Source organism: Tenrec ecaudatus, chromosome 9, assembly GCF_050624435.1.
Source record: "Tenrec ecaudatus isolate mTenEca1 chromosome 9, mTenEca1.hap1, whole genome shotgun sequence".
Classification (NCBI taxonomy): Eukaryota; Metazoa; Chordata; class Mammalia; order Afrosoricida; family Tenrecidae; genus Tenrec; species Tenrec ecaudatus.
In genome coordinates, this window is record NC_134538.1 from 102,453,194 (window position 1) to 102,475,131 (window position 21,938).

General features: G+C 41.1%; 1 protein-coding gene across 3 annotated transcripts in view; it reads left to right on the forward strand.

Moving 5' to 3' along the window:
* The window catches only part of SEM1 (SEM1 26S proteasome subunit), a 105,631-nt gene that overhangs the window by 78,019 nt on the left and 5,674 nt on the right, over window positions 1-21,938 (forward strand). The window contains exons 3-4 of one of the 3 annotated variants that reach the window (XM_075558381.1): window positions 11,324-11,369; window positions 12,240-12,773. In XM_075558381.1, the coding sequence (XP_075414496.1) occupies window positions 11,324-11,369; window positions 12,240-12,248 (55 nt within the window). In that variant the 3' untranslated portion in view covers window positions 12,249-12,773. Of the gene's footprint in view, window positions 1-11,323; window positions 11,370-12,239; window positions 12,774-21,938 lie in introns of those variants that run through there. The other 2 variants (XR_012786119.1, XM_075558379.1) reach the window with 2 other exon arrangements.

A 21,938-nucleotide genomic window follows, 5' to 3' on the forward strand; every position in this document is an offset into this window, starting at 1 on the left:
GAAATCCACACTTGTATCCATTCCAAAGAAAAATGACCCAACAGGATGCACAAATCATAGAACAATATCATTGATATCACATGCAAGTAAAAATTTACTGAAGTTCATCTAACAAGTTGCCTCAGTACATTTCAGGGGGCTGCCAGAGTTTCAGGATGATTCAGAACTGACAGGAAACAAGGAATATCATTGCTGGCATCTGACATCAGATAGATCTTGACTGAAAGCCGAGATTACCAGAAAGATGATTGCTGGTGTTTCATTGACCTCACAAAAACATAACTTTGTGGACCATAGCAAACCATAGACAGCCTTGAAAAGAATGGAAATTCCAGAACACTTCATTGTGCTCATGCAGAATCTGTATATGGATCATTTGACCATTGTGTGAACAGAACCAGGGAAAACTGTATGATTTAAAATGAGGAAAGGTGTGCATCACAGTTGTATCCTCTCACCATATTTATTCAATCTGCATGCTGAGCAAATCCTCAGAAAGGCTAGATTATATGAATAACAATGCTCTACCATGATTGGACGAAGGCTTATTATCAGTCTTTGACATGTAGATGACACAACCTTGGTTGCTGAAAGTGAGGAGGACTTGAAACACTTGCTGATGAAAAGCAAGGATTGCAGCCTTCAGTATGGATTACAATTCAATGTAACAAAACCAAAAATCCTCACAACTAGACCAATATTTGACATAATCAACAGGAAGGGGGGCAAGGAATGAAATTGTCAAGGATTTTATCTTGCTTGGATGTACAATCAATGCTCATGAAAGCAGCAGTCAAGAGAGCAAAAGATGTATTGCATTGACTAAATCTACTGCACAAGACCTCTGTAAAATGTTGAAAAGCAAGAATGTCACCCAAGCCATGGCATTTTCAACTGCCTCGTATGCATGTGAAAGTTGGACATTGACTATGGAAGGCCAAAGATTAATTGATGGGTATAAATTATGGTGCTGGCAAAGAATATTGAAAGTATCATGGACTGCCAAAAGAAGAAACAAATATTCATTTGTGTTTCAATAATTCCTCTCAATTACATTACCCTTGATCACGCCCTACCAGACCTCCTATACTCTTCTCACCACCGATTTGGATCACTTGTTGTTCCCTTGTCCCTGGGTTTATTAACACCACTTCCTCCCACACCACCAACTCCCCCTCTCCCATGTCCCCCCAGAACTTTTGGTCCCATTTTTTTCTCCTCCAGATTGTTCATCCAGCCTATTTTATTTAGACAGTCCTGCGGAAATAATAACATGCACAATAACAAGACAGAGCAAAATAAGCAACAAAAGAAAAGAAAACAACAGCAAAAAGGCAATGACAGAACAAAACAAAAACCCACAACACAAAAGAAAAGCTTGTAGTTAGTTCAAGGACTGTTTGTTGGCCTTTAGGAGTGTTTTCTGTTCTAGTCTGATGGGGTGCCAAGCCCTGGCCCCAAAGTTAATTTTGGGTATTCTCTGGAGACTTCGTTGCTCTGTTCCCTTTACTGTTTTGTTGCACACCCTTGGTGTTTTGCCTTGGTGTGGTGAGATCAAATCGGGCAGAATTCCCACACTGTGTCTCCAGTGTTGTCCCCTGTAGGGCTATGGGTCAATGAGGGATGTCATATCTCATAGTGGGGCCGGCCATATGGTCTTCTCTGTGGATTGACTGCTGTGGGTGGGAAAATTGTTGTCAAGACTTGGTGGGGCCAGGATGTGCTCCACTCTCTGTTCCTCCTCCTTCCTTTGCTCCCGTGTGCTCCCTGAGCTGCAGATTCAGTGCTGTCCTCTGAAATAAATTTTTATGGGGGGAGGGGCAGCTGTCCAAGTAGTTGGGATTGGGGCTGACCCCTCAGACCTCTCCACTGATTCCCTACTCCATGCCAGCATGTTGCATTCATGTCTTGGAGCACCAGGTAGAGCACCATCTCTTTCCCTGTGGAGCGATAAACAATACTCTCCCCTTGGGTGGGTTAGTGCCCTTTGCCCACGCTGCAACTGGACATCCCCTTACAGAAGGGTCTCGGGGAAGAGACGAGCCGGTCAGGATGCAGTGTAACAATGATGAAAAACATACAACTTTCGTCTAGTTCCTAAATGCTTCCTCTCCCCCCCCCCCCACTATGATGATCTCAATTCTACCTTAAAAATCTGGCTAGACCAGAGGATTTACACTGGCACAGATAGGAAATGGAAACACAGGGAATCCAGGACAGATGATCCCTCCAGGACCAGTGGTGTGAGTGGCGATACCAGGAGGGTGGAGGATAGGTGGGGTAGAAAGGGAGAACTGATTAGAGGGATCTACATATAACCTCCTCCCTGGGGGACGGACAGTGGAAAAGTGGGTGAAGGGAGACATCGGTCAGTGTAAGATATGAGAAAATAATAATTTATAAATTATCAAGGGCTCATGAGGGAGGGGCGAGCGGGGAGGGAGGGGGAAATGAGGAGCTGATGACAGGGGCTTATGTGGAGAGCAAATGTTTTGAGAATGATGAGGGTAACGAACGTACAACTGTTCTTTATATAATTGATGCCTGGATGGATTGTTGTGAGAGTTGTATGAGCCCCCAGAAAATGATTAAAAGAACAGACACATCTGTCTTGGAAGAAGTAAAGCTAGAATGCTCCTAAAGGCAAGGATGGCGAGATTCTGTCTCATGTGCTTTGGACATATGAGTAGAGACCAGTCCCCAGGGAAATGCATCGCACTCGGTAAAGCTGAGAGGCAGTGAAAAAGAGAAAGCCCCTTGATGAAATGGATGGACACAGCAGCTGCAACAATGGGCTAAAACATACTAACCATTGTGAGGATGGCACAGGACGGGGTGGTGTTTCTTTTCATTGTACATTGCGTAGCTGTGAGTCGCAACCAACTCAATGGCTTCAAACAACAGCAATAGCGTCATGAAGAAATCTCATTCCCAAATGGGGTTATCACTATAGGAATACCCCACCAATATAAGCAAGCAAGCAAACAAAGACTCACTGCTGTTGAGTCAATTCCACCTCACTGCAATCCTATAGGACGGAGCAGAACTGCTCCAGGTTTCCAGGCTGCACATCTTTCGGGAGCAAACACCTCATTTTTCCTCTGAGCAGTAGCTGGTGGGTCTGAATCATTGACCTTGCGGTTCACAACCTACCTCTTGACCCACTGCATCACCAGAGTGCCTCAACCACTTCTATAGAGATTGGGATTTATGACACTGTATGTCTAGGGGATGCAATCCAATCCATCACAGAGAGTATGGTAGTGATTAATGAAGTGACATTTAATCTGAAAAACAAATGGCTACAAGGGGCCTGCAGTAATTCAGAGGAGAGCATCTTCCAAAGAAAGAGAGTAACATTTGCTCCTCAAAGGGGTCAGACTTGGTATGGTCAAGACACAGCAAGGAGGCCAGTATGGGTGGAGCAGTGGCCATGGGTACAATGATGTACTATGAGATTGGCATGAGCTTTCTAAAATTATTATTAATAAAACATTTTATTGGGGGCTCTTACAGTTCTTATAACAATTATATCAAACACATTTGTACCTATGTTGCCATCATCATTTTCAAAATATTTTCTTTCTGTTTGAGGCCTTGGTATTGGCTCCTCTTTTCCCCTCCCTCCCCCACCCTCCTGAACCCCTGATAAATTATATATTATTGTTATTTTTATATCTTACACTGTCCACTGTCTCCATTGCCCACGTTTCTGGGGGATTATATGTTGATCATTGTAGTCGGTTCCCATTTCTCCCCCTTCTTCCCCAACCTTCCCCCTACCCTCATGGTATCACTACTCCCATTACTGTTCCTGAGGGGTTTATCTGTCCTAGATTCCATGTCTCAAGAGCTCTTATCTGTACCAATGTACATGTTCCTGTCTAGCCGGATTCGTAAGGTAGAACTGGGGTCATGATGGAGGGAGGAAGCATTAAAGAACTGGAAGAATGTTGTGTGTTCCATTGGTGCTATGCTGCACCGTGGCTGACTTGTTCCTTCCTTGTGACCCTTCTGTGAGGGAATGGGCAAGAACTTGATCTTGTATGACTTTGAACTTGAGATGAATTTTATTTTTTAAATATTAAAGGAAAATATTGGAGGGTTTTTAAGCAGAGGGGTGTCATGGACTAATTTGTAGTTTTTAAAGCTTACTCTGATATCAATTTGTAGAATGGTTGCCAAAAGGCCAGTGTAGAAGCAGGTGACCCATAATAAGAGCCATTTGGAGTAATTGGAGGACAGGTGTGGGTGGTCAAACTATGGTGATGTATTTGGGATGTCTCTTGGAGGAAGAGTCACAGGATTGGACTAGGACACTGAAGAATAGAAAGGAATAAAGCATAATTCCTAGTCATGGGCTAAAGAAAGGATAAATGATAACAGGGAAATTAGAACAAGACCAGGTTTAGGATTGGCTCTCCCAATCCAGCTCGTAATCCCTCACCCAAGATAGGGTTTTGTCTTTCTTGGCTCCACATTCAATGTTCATGGAAGCAGTCAAGAGATCATGAAGTAAATTAAATTGCACTAGATAAACCTGACGCACAATACCTCTTTTGAGTATTGAAAAGCAAAGATATTGCTTTGAGGATCAAGGTGAGCCTTACCCAAGCCACGGTATTCTTTATTGCCTCTTATGCATGTGAAAGTTGGACACTGAAGACTGAAGAAGAATCAAAGCATTTGAATTATGGTTATGGAGAACATTGAAAGTACCACGGACTCCTAAAAGGACAAGCAAATCTGTCTTGGAAGAAGTACAGCCAGAGTGCTCCTTAGAGGCAAGGATGGCAAGACTTCATCTCCCATACTTTGGTCCTATTGTCAGGAGAGACCAGTTCTTGGAGAAGGACATCATGCTTGGTAAAGTGGAGGGGCATGTCCGCACAAAGAGGAAGGTCTTCAAGGAGCTGGATCGACACCATGACTGCAACACTGGCCTTGGGCATCGGAACAATTGTAAGGATGGCGCAGGAAGGTGCAGCGTTTCCTTCTGTTGTGCACAGGGTTGCCGTGAGTCAGAACTGACTCGATGGTGCCCAATACCAACCACACCCAAGACTTCCTTTTCTGTTTCCCTCAGGAGTGCCTGCTCATCAGTTGAACAACGAATGAATCAGAAGGTTGTATGTATAACTCGTACTTATTCTCTCGTTATACATGTAACTCAGGAGAGCCCTGGTGATGTTGTGGGCTGCTAATAACAAGGCCAGCAGTTCAAAACCACCAGGGACTCCCCAGGAGTGAGATGAGTCTCTCTGCTCCCATAAAGATGTACTGCCTTGGGAACCCCCAGGGGTAGGTCTACTCTGTCCTACAGGGTCTCCGTGGGTGAGACTCCACACGATGGCAGCGAGTTTGGATCTTGACGCATAGAATTCAGGATTTCAAAGTGTGTGTGTTGGGGGTGGGGTGGAGTGAAAGGTGTGTGTAGTGTGTGTGCAAGAGCCCAGTCATCACAGGAAGTCACAACCAGCTGATTGCTAACAGGTCTGAATCCTTTCTGAGTCTTCTTTATAGTGCTCAAGTAGTGTGGCCAAGTCCAACCAGGAAAAGGTTAAGTCTGATTTCGTTTAAAGAAATGTGGTCAGTGCAGGAAGCCACGAAATGAAGAATTCGGAACTGGAGTTGGGTGGAGACAGCATGTCTCTGTGTGACATGGTGTCTGTTATTGCTGTGGGTTTGGGGAGATTTGCTAAGTTAGTCCAGTGTTCATGTTCAAGCTCATCACCTGAGACTGCATGTTACAAAGCTGAAAAGAGGCTGGAGTTTCTGCAGCTGACTCATTTAAAGATGGGAGGTGATTCTTTACATCTGAGACAAGTGTTCTCTGGGGAAAAAGAAAACAAACAAGAGATGATTCAAAAATCAGCTGCTTTCTGACTCAGAAGCAGTGAGTCTCGGTGATTATTGGTTACTTTCCCTGACGCTTCCCCTGGTAGTTAGGCGAGCACCGTGGAGGGGATGGTCCGAAGTAGAGAGAGCATGACTACACGGCTTCTCTCCGGAGACCACGAGGTTCACCAGGGTGAACGTAGACGAAAAAGGAAGGTTTTTAAATGTCACAGGAATTACTCACATGTCTCTCCTGCTGGGCACAGTGTGCTCTTCACCCTCATGTAGAGATGGACACGCTTCCTGCATTCTTCATCAAGAATAGAAGGTACTTCTCATTCCTGCTCCAGCTATGGGCCCAGCTTCCACGCCGTGATTCTAAAATCACAGTTGGAATGTGTTTGGGTGCTTTTTCATATGTTTAGGTACTGAGAAATTTCATTATGTAAACCGTTTCCTTGTGCGATGTCTCTCACTGCAAGAAAGTCTTTCTGGTTCCTCTCCTGGTCTCCCTGTCCTTTATGTCCTGGGTTATATTTTATTTTTCATCTTCAACAGTTTGGGCACTTACCAAATAATCGTGGAGCTTATTCTCAGAGGGGGCTCCGTGAGGTCTTATTTGGCCAATTTTAATTCTGACTTTACAATTGACCTTCCACATTTTTCTCTTCATATAAGTAAGCCTTGCTGTTTAAACAAGATACACTGTTTTTAATGATACAATTTTAAAGCATAAGGAAAGCGCTGGTGAAAACCTATGGAACCACGTACAACGTCCCGATCTGTTATTAAGGATTTGAGCTGCGTCTTTCTAGCCCGTTCCTCGGTACTCCATTAAATTTTCATTCTGTTTTGCACCAACTTTTTGAAGCTCCTTTGTTTTAACACAATTAGAATCGTATACATGTTACTTGCAGCTCCCTTTCATGTAAGAATATGTCCCCACAGTAAATAATATTCTATTATAATGTCAACGTTATTCATAGCATGAGGTATAATTGAAACTCCCTAATTTCATAAACCAACTCTCCTCTTGTTGCACATCAAGGCGGTATCTGATTTATTAATATTACAACTAATGCTTCAGTGATTACCTTTTGCCCATACCTTTTTGTACACATTTTAAATTCCACCAATGCATTATTTATTCATGGAGACAAGCTCCATTTTGCCCTCTGTAGTACCCACCTTCATTTTACCAGGTCTGGGCCTAATAGCTCGTTCAAGTATTTATTTTCAAATAAAGTATTCTTATTCTTGGGCATACAGGAAGGTGCTTTTTAGTTTCTAGGACTTCTTACTAATTTCTCTGATACTCACCTGTGGTAGTTACATCATTTCATGTCAACTTGATAAATAGGTTACAGGGGTAAAGTCCAGCCTGTCAATAAGGCCACAGCCTGATTGATGCCTCGTATGGGCATTGCCTTCGCATGAGGATTCTGGGAGTTTTCCTCTCTTCCTCCCTGGAGGTGGAACACACTCTCTCTCTGTTTCATCTTCCTGATGACAAGCCACATGGAGTCACACTGATGGCAGCCAGAGCCCTGGAGATGTGTCCACTGCCATTGGACCCACAGGACCCACTGGCCTGTGATCTTCCTGCACTCGGCATCATTGCACCATTGCTTGTGCTGCATGAGTCTGAAGAAGAATTCGTGGGCTAATATCAGACTTATGGTAATATCAAACTTATGGACTTGATCTGGACTCGACTGGGATGTTTTCTTAATATACAGTTACTCTGATATAAAGCTCTCTTTACACACACACAAGTATCCTTAGATCTGTTTCTCTAGTCAACCCGAATTAACACACCACTTAAAAAATTTTTTTTATTGGGGGCTCTCAAATCTCTTATCACAATCCATACATTCATCCAGTGTGTCAAACACATCTGCACATATGCACCATCATAATTTTCAAAGCATTCTCTTTCCCCTTGAACCCCTGATATCAGTTCCCTATTCCTTCCCCATCCTTCCCTTGCCCTCCCACTCTCATAAACCCTTGATAAAGTTATAGATTATCATTTTCATATCTTGCATCTTCCTCTGTCACCCCTCAACACTTTTTCATTATTCGCCCCCCTGGGAGGGTCTTATATCTTGATCCTTGTGATTGATTCCCCCTTTCTACGTCCCCCCCCCCCACCTCCACTAATCCTCCTGGTATCTTTCCTCTCATTGTTGACCCTGAGAGGTTTATCTATCCTGGAATCCATGCTTTGCAGGCTCTTATCTGTAGCAGTTTGCATGTTCTTGTCTAATCTGATTTGTAAGGTAGAATTGAGGACATGATAGTGGGGGGAAGGAAGCACCAAAGAACTAGAGGAAAGGTGTGTGTTTCATCGGTGCTATACTGAACCCTGACTGGCTCATCTCTTCCCTGTGACTCCTCTGTGAGGGGATGTCCAATTGCCTACAGATGGGCATTGAATCTCCACTCCATGCCCCCCCTTCCCTAATCACATTGGGTATGATTTTGTTCTGGGTCTTAGATGTCTGATACCTAATCCTATCGACACCTCATGATCACACAGGCTGGTGTGCTTCTTCCATGTGGGCTTTGTTGCTTCTCAGCTAAATGGCCACTTGTTTACCTTCAAGCCTTTAAGACCCCAGCTGCTATATCTTTTGATAGCTGGGCACCATCAGCTTTCTTCACCACATTTGCTTATGTACCCATTTTGTCTTCAACGATATTGTCAGGAAGGTGAGCATCACAAAATGCCGATTGTTAGAACCAAGTGTTCTTGTTTTGAGGGAGTACTTGAGTCAAGGTCCAAGAATTAAGGCAACCTTAATTCTTAACATATAGATATTAGTACATAGTTCTGTTGACCTCTCATTTTATATATATGCCTGTATTTAGACTTCTATAAATGTCATTTGCCTCCTGGTTCTTTCCTCTATTTCCTTTTACTTTTCCTCTTGTCCCACCATCATGTTGGCCTTCATTTGGGTTTAGTAATTCCTTGCTGCTACATCGCCCTTGATTAAGCTCCCCAGGCATGCCAAAGTTCTCCAGTTTGTCCCAATTCCCTCATTAATGGCCCTAATAGTTTGGGGTTTTACCTCAAGGTCTGTAATACTTCTTGAGTTTATTTTTGTGCATGGAATGAGGAAGGGTTCTTACTTTGTTTTACTGTAGGTAGATATCCATTTTTTTCCAGCACCATTTATTGAAGAGGGCATCTGATTCCCATTTGATCTTTTTTGAGCCTTTATCAAAAATCAGTTGCCTGTATGCTGATGTTTTTATTTCTGGGTTTTCAGCTCTTTTCCATTGGTCTGAATATCTGTCATTATACCAGTACCACACTGTTTTGACCACTGTGGCTGTATTCTTGAGGAGTTCTCTGCTAATTTTGGGCTTATTCCATCTCCATATAAAGTTGGTAATCAGTTTTTCCAATTCTTTGAAAAAGGATGATGATATTCATATCAAGATAGTATTAAATTTATATAGTGCCTTGGGAAAAACTGACATCTTTATTATATCGAGTTTTCCAGTCCACGAGCATGGGATATTCTTCCATTTGTTGAGATCACTCTTGTTTTTTGTAATAGTCTTAGGTAGTTTTCCTCATACAACTCTTTTGCCTTTTTTAGTCAGGCATATACCTAGATATTTCCATTTGTGCTTGGCTACTGTAAAGGGTACTACCTTTAAAATCACCTCTTCTGTGATCTTGTCTGATGTGTATATCAGTCCGATAGACTTCAGTCTGATAGATTTCTGTTTGTTGATCTTATATCCTGCCACTCTGCCATATTTCTCTATCACTTCCCACACTCCACTTATGGGATTTGGTAGATTTTTTATATATAAAATCATATCGTCTGTCAATAACAATAGTTTTGCCTCTTCCTTCCCCAGAAAAATACCTTTGATGTCTTTTCTTTGTCTTGTGTTGATATTTAGGACCTCCAGTATGATGTTCAATAGTGGGGACAAGAGGCATCCTTGTCTGGTCCCTTTTTCAGTGGGATTGTTTTTGTCTTTTTTCTATTGATTACCACATTGGCTGTTGGTTTTTCATATATAGCTTGTATAATATTGAGGACTTTTCCTTCCATTCCTATCTTCTTGAGTGTCTTAAACAGGAATAGGCGTTAGATGTTGTCGAATGCTGTTTTTGCATCCATCGATATTATCATGTTTCTTATATTTTTTATGTCAATGTAGTGAATAATACTAATGGTCTTTCATATGTTGAACCATCTCTGCATCCCTGGTATGAATCCCACTTGGTCATGGTGAATTATTTTTTTTATATGCTGTTGTATTATATTGGCCAGTATTTTTATTAAGGATTTTTTATATCAATGTTCATCAGTGAAATTGGACTGTAGTTTTCAATTCTTGTGAGTTCCTTGCCCAGTTTAGGGATCAGAGTTATATTAGCGCTATAGAAAATATGGGGAATTTTTCCATCTTTTTCTATGTTCTGGAAGAATTTGTGTAGGATCGGTGTCATTTCTTCCCGGAATGCTTGGTAGTATTCTCTTGTGAAGCCATCTGGCCCAGGGTTTTTTGTTGGTAATCCCTTGATAACCTTGTCTATTTCTTTTATTGTTATGGATCTGGTGAGATTTTTGACGTCCATCTGGGATAGTCTAGGGGAGGATTGTTTTTCCAAGTATTTGTCCTTGTCTTCCAAGTTGTTGAATTCGTTAGAGTACAGTCCTTCATAGTACTGTGTATCCTTTTGATTTCATTAGGGTCCATTGTAACATCTCCCGTTACAACCCTCATTCTTGCTATTGAAATGTGTTCCTTCCTTTCTTTGATTATGTTTGCCAGTGGTGTATCAATTCTGTTAATCCTTTCGAAGAACCAACTGTTAGCTGCATGAATTTTCCCTAGTCTTCTGTGTTCCCTCTCATGTTACCTCAGGTCTGATTTTGATTATTCCTTTCCTTTTAGTATGATTGGTCTGTTTATTCCCCTCTAATTGGTGTAAGTTTTGTGCAACGTATCACCCATAAGTCTCTCTTCCTTTTTCATGTGTGCATGTATTGCTATCAGCCTTCCTCTGATACACGCCTTTGCTGTGTCCCACAGGTTTGGTACATACATCATAGTTTCATTCTCATTGGTTTCTAGAAACTTCCTGATTTCATCTCTGATCTGGGCCAATATCCATTCCTTTTGCAGCAGAGAGTTATTCTCCTCAAATTGTTTTCCCTTGTTTTCCATATCATCCATTTGTTGATTTTCAGCCTTGTGGCATAGTGGTCGGGAGAGAAGTCTGTATATCTATGTGCTTGAATCTACTCAGGTTCGATTTGTGTCCCAGCATGTGGTCTATCTTTGAGTATGTGCCTTGTGGACTTGAAAAGAATGTGATTTTTTTTTTTTTTTTTTGCATTTGGGTGGAAAGCTCTGAAAATATCTATCAAGTCAAGTCGTCCAATTGTGCTGTTTATATCTGTAGCCTCCTTGTTAAGTTTCTTTCCCTGCGATCTCTCTTTTTCAGAGTGGAACACATCACTTGTTCTCATAGTTTCCTTGTCCAAAATTGGGTAAGTACATGATACACATCTGAATCTTTCTCTTTCTCCTCATTAGAGTTTTGTAGTGATGGCCTGAAGTGTGTAGTGATCACGATTACAAACTGTTTTACTTAATAATCTGGCCTGCACCCTTTCCTAGCCATAATGATTTCTATCCCAACCTCACATCCACAGCTTGTCTCCATGATGGCTTTTGCCAAGGTGGATGTGGCTATGGATCAGAACTCAATTTTGTAGTCTCTCAAGTGCTGTTTAATGCTTCCAAACCTGACTTGCCATTTTCTACCAGTAATTTAAAGTTTAATATATCCCTTTAACTGTCATACTTGTATTGCTTCAGTGTAGAATCCATCATGATTTATCCTTTAAGCTATGTTGATTATTTTAAGTGACAACCAAAGAGGTGTACTTTCTCCTTCTTACCACGTCTATAACATGCTACTTGACCAGAAACATATAAAATCATCTGATATTTGAAATATCATAATGTCAAGGTCCTTCCCTAAACCAATGAAATCCGAATGTCAAATGTAAGAGTCCAAGCAATGGTAATATTTACAGGCTCTTCAGAAATTCTGAAGTTCAGCAAGAAACGAAAAAAATCATTGATCTACAAGGAAAGTTTAAAGAAAATAGTCAGACTGGTTGCATGTCATTTATGAAGTCGATGTGGATTGTTAAAATAGTTGTTTTTGATTAATGTATGGATTGTTATAATATATGTAAGAACCCTCAATAAAATGATTTATTCATGAAAAACAAAACAAAAAGCAACACAACAGTTGTTTTGTGCAATAAAAGCTGGGATCCCTAAGCAGCTAACTCTAGCACCACGACCTTATCTCCACCCTTGATGAAGCTTTTCCTTCCTTCCTTCAGGTCTGTTGACTATCGAAGTACCGAAGACCGTACTGAACTGAGCACTTTGAATCTGGCATTTCAAGACCAGGAGAAAACTAACCCTCTCTAGACCAAGGGTTGCCAACATTTCCTGAACACTGGAAACACTGCATAGCTTTTCAATTCACACATGAAGCAACTAGAATAAAATCAACAAGACTGCTCTTTCCTTGTGAAGAAGGTAACCCACACCACTGAACACTGTGTGAAGAGATAGTTGAATGGGAACCTAACCTCTGTAGAAAACTTCATCAAAACTAAAATATCACTATTATGTTTTAATCTGTGAAGATCAACTGTGAAACTCTGGACATCAGGAGTTTGTTCTGTTTTTGTTTTTTTTTAATTCCCCAAGTCCCCAAAAAAAACCACCTTTGAGAGGGATGCTCTGTCCCTTGTAGGTCATAGTGTGGTCTGTGGTTCAACAGCATTGCCATCATTTGGGAGCTTGTTAGAGAGACTTACTCTCAGACCCGATTACAGAGCTATTAATAAAGAAGCTATTTGTAATAAGATCTACTGGTGATTTTTATTTTGTTATATTAGAGTTTGAGGGGCCCTGTTTATGCAAAGGAATTCAGCCTTGCAGCTTAAACCTTAAACTTGGAGGCTTCCTCCTGCTTGTTGATCATTTTAATTTATTCAGAGAGGGGGAAGAAAGTGCCTACAACAAGGAGTAATTCCAAAAACTTCCTTTAAAAAAACCCTGTTTTTAAAATTTTAATTGAATGATCATTTTATTGTGGGGTCTTACAACCTATTTACAATCCCTATATCAATTGTATCAGGCATATTTTTACACATGTTGCCATCATTCTTTTCTAGACATTTACTTTCTATTGAGTCCTTGGTATCAACTCTGATAGGGGAACATATTGGAGTTTGATTCTCCTGGAGACAAGGTGGTAGGGAATCTTCCACTAAGCTGGAATTGATTTCTGGCAGCCTGAAGAGATCGGCAGTTACATTTTCAGGGATATCAAGATGAGAACTAGGCCTGTTTTGGTTCTCTAGTGCTGGTGTAACTCAAATTCCACAAATGGGTATCATTGATAAACAGAAATGCCTTTTCTAAATGTATGCCTATTTTGCCTCCTCCCTTGGAAAATGCCACATCTCTATACAGGAAAATACACATGTCATGGATGGAATGGGGTGAATCATTTTCTCTCATATGACTTTCCCACTGATGATTTGATCAAATGCATTTGAAGCTGCTGGGTTTGATGAAGACCTTCTCCTACTTTTTGATTTTGTCACAGCTCCCTCCCTCCTTCCCTCCCATCGAGTCGATTCTGATTCCTCCTAACCCGATAGAACATAATAGGGTAGGTATACTGAACTCTTGGAAAGTTGTCAATACTTAGGAAGCAGGTTTTGCACTGTTCGTTTGGTTAGTGGAAGGGACGTCAAAAATGACCAGTCTCTTACTACATGAGAACTTCCCTTCACTCTGGAAAAGAGAATGGCCCCTAGTCTCCTCCTCCACTTAGAAACTGCCATTGGTACTCGACCAGGTCATGTTATTTCTTTGAATTGACTACTCTCCCTGTCCTTTCAACTCCCACCCCTAGTGATTAAAACCTTAAAACCCAAGGAAATGTTCCTCATCACTGCATGTCTCCAAGCTTGGAAGTAAGGCACCCTTTCCTGTCCTGTGTGTGATTTAAGGTCTGCTCTGAGCATTTGTTGACCTGATGAGCACATTCATTTTGCGATTCCCTTCCATTTCCTTGTATGTTCACGTGAGTTTATGAGGCAAGGCTGGTTTCCTTCTGAGGGTTTAATCCAAAGGCCTTCACTAGAAGGCTGGCATATTTCCTTTTCTCATAAAGATAAGGAAACATCAGCAGGCACAATCTGAGCTTGACTTATGGAAAAGACTTTAAGTCACCCCCGCAGTGAGCTGACCATGACACATAGTGGTTTACGTCTCCCAATACCAGATTTGAAAGTAATCCCCAAGGGGAAACTGCCTATGCGCCTTTGCTTACTTGGGGGACTCATTTTACCAGTAAAAGTCACACTGGTTTCATTCACCGTTTCAGAGTTGAGAATCTCTATCTGAGCCACAGGGCAGAGAAGCCCATAAAGTTCTTTTTATAAGATGCCAGCAAGGAGGGTTAGCTCCCAAGGAAGTCAGACCATATTTAGTAATGTGTGGAGAATCGGGAATATGTGGAGAGATTTACTGAATTTACTATACCCCTGATTAGAGGTCAGTAACCAGCAGGTCAACAGTTGTAAGCCATCAGTTACTGCTCAGGAGAAAAATGAGGCTCTTTGCTCCTATAAAGATTGATAGCCTTGAAAACTGAAAGGGGAAGTTCTACAAGGCCTGCAGGGTTGTTATGCATAGGAATTGACTTGATGGCAGCGAGTTTCTCTTATACTCCAAATGAATTTGCCAGCATCGTTTCTACTCAATTGCATGTGTTTGGTAGTGTCTGATCAATACCTGTAACAAATTACATTTTGCCTTTTCCTTTTCCCACTTATTTATTTGTTCATTTCTACAGTGGTATCTTAGGTAAACAGAACTGGGAAAAGCATTGGACAAGAAGAGCAAACGGTGAAGTTGGGTATATGCAATCAACCTATGACACTCCTATCCCCCTTAATGATTAATAGTCCAGCCATTTCTATTCCATCTGTTGCTTCCACAACACCACCCCTCACTCACTGCCATCCAGTCAATGCTGACTCATAGTGACCCCTGAGGGGTTCCCAGACTACAACTATTTATAGGAATAGAAAGTCCAGTCTTTCCTCTTGGAGCTGCTGGTGGCTTAGAACTGCCAACCAGAAGAATTGCAGGCCAATCCCTAACAACTACATCGCCAAGGTTTCAGATACCATACCTCAGGCTGCCTGGATAATCCACTGCTATCACTCGGAGCCTACCTTTACATTGGGAAGGAGTAAACAAACCAATGATCCAGAATTTTTTAATAAAAGATCCTGTAGGTCTGTGTAAAACACAATTAAACTCTAATCATTTTGCTTTGATGCTGCAAAGACTAGGCTTTTAAAATTTTTTCAATTAGTACAGCTTACTTAGTATTGATTGCTTATTTGTATTTTTTATTAATGAAAGAAAAGAAAGCAACAGTTCAAACTTTCTTGAACTTTCTATATCCACAAATCACTTACATCCAAACCCTCTCTTAGATTTTCTGAAGTGTTAACACATCATACTTAGGTCTAGGTACTCAATGAACTTGGTGGGAAAATGAACCAACACATATTTATCGTCAGTCATGTCTGGCATATTCTTGCAAGATGGGTGAAGTTTGGAGCCAACCTTAGAGGTCTGTCCAGGAAAACGGTGGAATGATAAGAAAGGATCATAATATTTACACTGCCTACCTTCCAGAACTGCTGAAAGAATGCATTTGGGGCTATTTTATAAGCCGTAAAGTGCTAAGCTAGTATAAAATGTCACAATAATTCTTACTAGTACTGGTCATAAGTTTCTAATAGTATTTTATTGAGTTTTAGGTGAAAGTCTACCAAACAAATTAAGTCCCATTTAACAATTGCTACTCAAATTGTTCAGACATTGGCTACCTTTTTCAGACTCTGTCAACATTCTCATTAACTCCCTTTTAAAATAGCTTTATTGGCATGTCAGTCACATATCATACAATTTAACTGCTCGATCATTTTAAGAAGAGTTGTGCAATCATCACCACAGTCAATTCCAGAACAGTTTCTTCTGTGACTCTTTGTTGTTAGCTCCCTATTCTGCCCCCTTTCCCCACCCCATCACCTCCCCTGCCATGCCTCTCTCAAGGTAATTATGAATCCAATTACTGACTCTATAGACTTACCTATTCTGGATTTTGTATATAGGAAATCATACACAAAACACAAATAAGAAGACAAGAAAACCCCAACAACAATAGACATATGGACAAAAACAAAACAAAAGAGAGAAAAATCTTATTTAAAAAGAGAACAGACAGTATTAAAAACTGAAGCAACTTTAAAAGATGTCAAAATGGAAACTAAATAAGATTTCATATTTTTAATCAAACTACATCTGCCATAATTCACTTTTCAAAATTCCTTGTCCAAGGCTATTCACATCCCTGGACTAGGGTCAGAGGGGATTCACCTGAGCCTTAATCTGTGTGGGAACCCTGCCAGTGGATTTTGGGCTTCCTCTGTCATCCATGCTGTTGTTGTCAGTGCTGCTTTTTCAGCATTAAGGTGCAGCTCTCAGTGACGTGTAAGCTGCTGGGTTATGTAGTGGTACTTGGCTCTGTCTAGTGATGTGAGGGAGGTCTAGCAGGTATTGGAAAACATACAGTAGTGAAGTGGAGAAAAGGAGAGAAATGGGAAAGTGGGGTGAAAGAAGGGAGAGAACACATAAAAGCATGACAGTAATAACAAGTAGCCATCAGGATAGGCCAACGGATTTGGGGAAATAATGGTAAAATGTATTTTTAAAAGTCATTTTATTGGGGGCTCGTACAACTCTCATCACAAGCCATATAGACATCCATTGTGTCAAGCACATTTGTACATTTGTTTCCCTCATCATTCTCAAAACATTTGCTTTCTACTTGAGCCCTTGGTATCAGTTCCTCATTCCCCCCTCCCTCCCCTCTCCCCCTCCCTCATGAATATTAATGATTTATAAATGATTATTATTTTGTCCTAACTTATACTGTCCTACATCTCCCTTCACCCACATTTCTGTTGTCCATCCCCCAGGGAGGAAGTTATATGTAGATCCTTGTAATTGGTTCCCCCTTTCTACCCCACCTCCCTTCCACCTTCCCGGTATCACCACTCTCATCACTGATCCCAAAGGGATCATCTGTCTTTGATTCCCTATGTTTCCAGTTCCTATCTGTACCAGTGTACACCCTCTGGTCTAGCCGGATTTGTAAGGTAAAGTTGGGATCATGATATTGGGTGGGGCGGGGGGAGGAAGCATTTAAGAACTAGAGAAAGTTATATGTTTCATCATTGCTACCGTCCCCTGACTGGCTCATCCTGACTGGCTCATCTCCTGCACCCTGACTGGTTCATCTCCTCCCACAACCCTTCTGTAAGGGGGTGTCCAGTTGCCTACAGATGGGCTTTGGGTTTCCACTCTGCATTCACCCTCATTTACAATGATATGATTTTTTGGTTCTTTGATGCCTGATACCTGATTCCTTCGACACCTCATGGTTACACAGGCTGGTTTGCTTCTTCCATGAGGGCTTTGTTGCTTCTCAGCTAGATGGCTTCTTGTTTATCTTCAAGCCTTTGAGACCCCAGACGCTATATCTTTTGATAGCTGAGCACAATCACCTTTCTTCACCACATTTGCTTATGCACACATTTGTCTTCAGCGATTGTGTCGGGTAGGTGTGCATCATGGAATGCCAATTTAATAGAGCAATGATAATTTCGACTCTTCCTTCCCCAGATGAATACCTTTGATGTATTTTATTTGTCTTATGTTGTTAGCTAGGACCTCCAATAAAATGTTAAATAGGAGTGGGAACAAGTGGTATCCTTGTCTGCTCCCCTTTTTCAGTGGAATTATTTCTGTCTTTTCTCCTTTAACTACCAAGTTGACTGTTGGTTTTTCATATATAGCTTGTATAATATTGAGGAATTTTCCTTCCATTCCTATCTTCTTGGGTGTCTTAAAAAGGAATGTGTATTGGATGTTGTCAAATGCTTTTTCTACATTTGTCGATATTATCATGTGGTTCTTACCATTTTTCCTGCCAATGTGGTGAATAATACTGATGGTCTTTCATATGTTGAACCATCCCTGTATCCCTGGTATGAATCCCACTGGGTCACGGTGAATTATTTTTTAAATATGTTTTTGTATTCTATTGGCCAGTAATTTGTTAAGGATTGTTCATTGATATTCGTTAGGGATATTTGTCTATAGTTCTCAATTCTTGTCGGATCTTTGCCCACTTTAGGTATCAGATTGATACTAGCTTCATAGAAACAGTTTGGGAGTTTTCCGTCTTTTTCTATGTTCTGGAAAAGTTTGTGTAGGATTGGTGTCATTTCTTCACTGAATGCTTGGTAGAATTCTCCCAGGAAGCCATCTGGCCCAGAGATTTTTTTGGGTGGTAATCCCTTGATAACCTTTTATATTTCTTCCATTGCTAAAGGTTTGTTGAGGTTCTTGATATCCATCTGGGATAGTCTAGGAGGGATTGTGTTTCCAAATATTTGTCCATGTCTTCCAAGTTGTTAAATTTGTTATAGCATAGGACTTCATAGTACTGTGTAATTATCCTTTTGATTTCATTAGGGTCCATTGTAATGACTCCTGTTTCATCCCTCATCCTTGCAATTGTCGTTTGTTCCTTCTTTTCTTAGGTTAGGTTTGCCAGCGGTCTATCAATTCTGTTCATTCTTTCGAAGGACCAATTTTTAGCATTAATTTTCCATAGTTTTCTTGTTTACCCTCTGCTATATCTCAGCTCTGATTTTATTATATCTATCCTCTTGCTATTAGTAGGATTGTTCTGTTGAACAGTCTCCACTCTGCTCTAATTGGTGTAAGGTTTGTGCCAGCCTATCATCCACGAGTCTCTTATTTTTTCAAGTGTGCATTTATTGTCATAAGCCTTCTGCTGATAAATGCCTTTGCTGTTTCCCAAAGGCTTTGGTACATCATATTTTTGTTCTCATTGCTTTCTAGAACCTTCCTGATTTCATCTCTGATCTGGGTCAATACCCACTCCTTTTGCAATAGAGAATTTTTCATCCTCCAATTGTTTACCCTTGTTTTCTTCACTGTCCTTCTGTTAATTTCCAGCCTTATGGCACAGTGATTGGACAGAGACGCCTGTAAAATCTCTATGTGCTTGAATTTACTCATGATCGGCTGTGTCACAGTATGTGGTCTATTTTTGAATATGTGCCATGTGGGCTTGAAAAGAATTTGTGTCTTTTTGCATGTGGGTGTAAAGCTCTGAAAATAGCTATCAAGTCCAGTTGTCCAATTGTGCTGTTTAGATCTGTAGCCTTCTTGTTGAGTTTTTTTCCAAATGAGCTGACTTTTTCAGAGAGTGGTGTACTAAAGTCACCAACTATAATTGTTGAGAATGATTTCTTTTTTCATCTTTTGAAGTGTTTGATTTACAAATTTTGCAGATCTCTCTTGGTCGCGTATATATTTATTATGCTCACTGGTTCTTGGTGTACTGTTCCCTTGAGCATTATATAGTGCCCCCCCCCTTGTCTCTTGTTATGGCCTGTATCTTGAGGTCAATTTTGTCAGATATTAAGATCACTACCCCTGCTGGTTTTTTGCATTCTTATTTGCTTGGTATATTTTTCTCCAGCCTTTAATTCTCAACCTGTTTTTGTCTGAAAGCTTGAGATGTGTCTCCTGTGGGCAGTAGATTGATGGGTTGTGTTTTTTGAGCCAGTCTGTTAGCCTCTCCTTTTTAGTGATTGAGTTCAGGACCTTGATATTCAGTGGTATTGCATCCATCTGTGGACTCTCAGATGTCATCTTGTACCTTTTGTTTTGGGTATTTCCTGCCTATCTATCTTATCCACTTGTGTTGTGTGTATGGTTTATTTTTTCCTTCTTTCCACTATTGAGCCAATGCTCTCCTGGGGGCTGTTTTCTCTTTGTCACCCTTTGGGTGGAGTTGTTCTATATGGTCTCTTATTTGCCCTCAGTGAGTGTTGACCTTCTGCTCATACTGGATCGGCAAGGATCTTTTGTGGAGTTGGGCTTCTTTTTATGCATTCTTTGAGTTTTTCCTAGTCTAGGAAGACTCTTAATTCTCCATCTATCTTAGATAATTTGACTGGGTAAAGTGTACTTGGGTTTGTGTTGTTTTCCTTCAATTTTTGTAATATGTTACTACATTTCCTCCTCTTCTTCATCATTTCCATTATAGGTCTAAACATACTCTCATTGGGTACCTTTATACACGACTATTTTCTTTTCCCAAGCTGTTTTTATGATCTTCTCTTTTTCCTCATAGTTGGATAATTTGACTGTTATGTGTCTTGGTGACTTCTTCTTGGGATTCAGTCTGGCTTTTGTTCTTTCAGTCTCCTGTATGGTTGCCTGATTTTCATATATTAAACTGGGGAAGTTTTCATTTAAGAATTCCCTCACTATTTTCCTGTTGACTTCTTTGTTCCGGTGGTCCAATTATTCTAATATTGTTCCTCTTGATAATATCAGACAGGGCTCTCACATTTTTTTTTCAGAATTTCTGATTGTCTTATTTGAAGCCTTTCCCATTTGCTGAGGTCTGCTTGGTTTTCCTTTGGGTCACTGGTGCGATTCAAGTCTGTTGGCAAAGTCTGGCAATTTGTCACTGGATTTTGTTATTTCATTCCATAAGTCTTGTATTTCCCTTTGGTGCATTGCCTTTATCTCCTCTATCATTTCATCCTTTTTCTGTATTGCTTCCCTCAGATACTGTATGACTCCAAGAAGCATTCTGAAAATTTCTCCCTGTGGAAGGTCAATATCTGCTACTTCTATGTACATTGTTAGGTTCATGACTTCTTCTAGCATTGTCTTCTGATTTGCTTGCTTTTTCATTGAGGTTATTAGGGCTAGTTTCTGTTTATGTGTCATTTTAGATTAGTCTGGAGCCATCTTCCAGAGTCAAAGAGCACTAGGCTCTCTCTTGGGGGACTCGTATGAGTGCTTCCATGACCTACTTTCTGGTAGCTGTACTGAGGTGTCAGGCTGCCGCTATATCTTCCTGTGGTTTCACTCTCACCCTAGCCGATGAGTATTTCATTATTTGGAATGTGAGTTGGATAGTCCTCACATGTGATGCTGGTTGAGTTGTTGTGTGCCCACGAGAATGTTGCTTCACTGGCTGAACTCTAAGTAAGTGTCACAGGGCTTGGAGCACCGTGGGTGGATGCAGTGCTTCCCTCTGCAACTGGAGTGCTGAGGAGGGTGTGTGGGTGCACCCTCCTTGGTGTAGAGCACTGTAGCTCAAGGGGAGATACCAGCATAAGAGATTTCATCTTGGAGTTTGGGTGGATGTTCCTGCAGCAGCATGGAGCCCCACTAGCGTTGGGCAGGAGTTTTCCCAGTCACTTGTAGGGCCTCAGGGTTTAGGTTGGAGTTCCCCAACTGTTTGAAGGGGAGAAGCCCCTGGTGCTTTGTGTATGTAAGAGGACCAGCGTGATTTCCCCAGCTGCATGTGAAGCCAATGAATGAAGATGGGAGCTCCCCCAGTTGGGCCTTCAGAGCTGCCCTAGGTAGAGGGGAGTAACCTGGAGGCTGCTAGTGGCTTGTGAAAGGAAAGAGAGGGAGAGGATAAGAAAAACAGAGAAAGAAGAACTCAAAGACTGGAGCAACAATGCCTAGCAAACTAACCCCCACCCACACGCATATGCACACAAAATGCACAGACTAAACAAAAGGGAAACAGTAAAAAAAGAAAAGAAAACAATAAAAAGGAGAACTGAATCTGCTCACTGTGACAGGAAAGAGAGAAGATATAGAAGAAGAGGAGAAAAGAAGAAAACGTGAAAGAAGAAAAAGAAAAAAGAAAGATAAAGAAATAAAAGAATGTGAAGGCCAGAAAATTTTAAAAATAGTTAAAGAGATCGCTGAACCTCATGCTTTGCCATGTATAGGACTTTCTTGTCCTGTGTGCGGCACTGTCTTAGGGGGCAGGCTGGAGTTCTCTCCACTGGTGGGCAGAG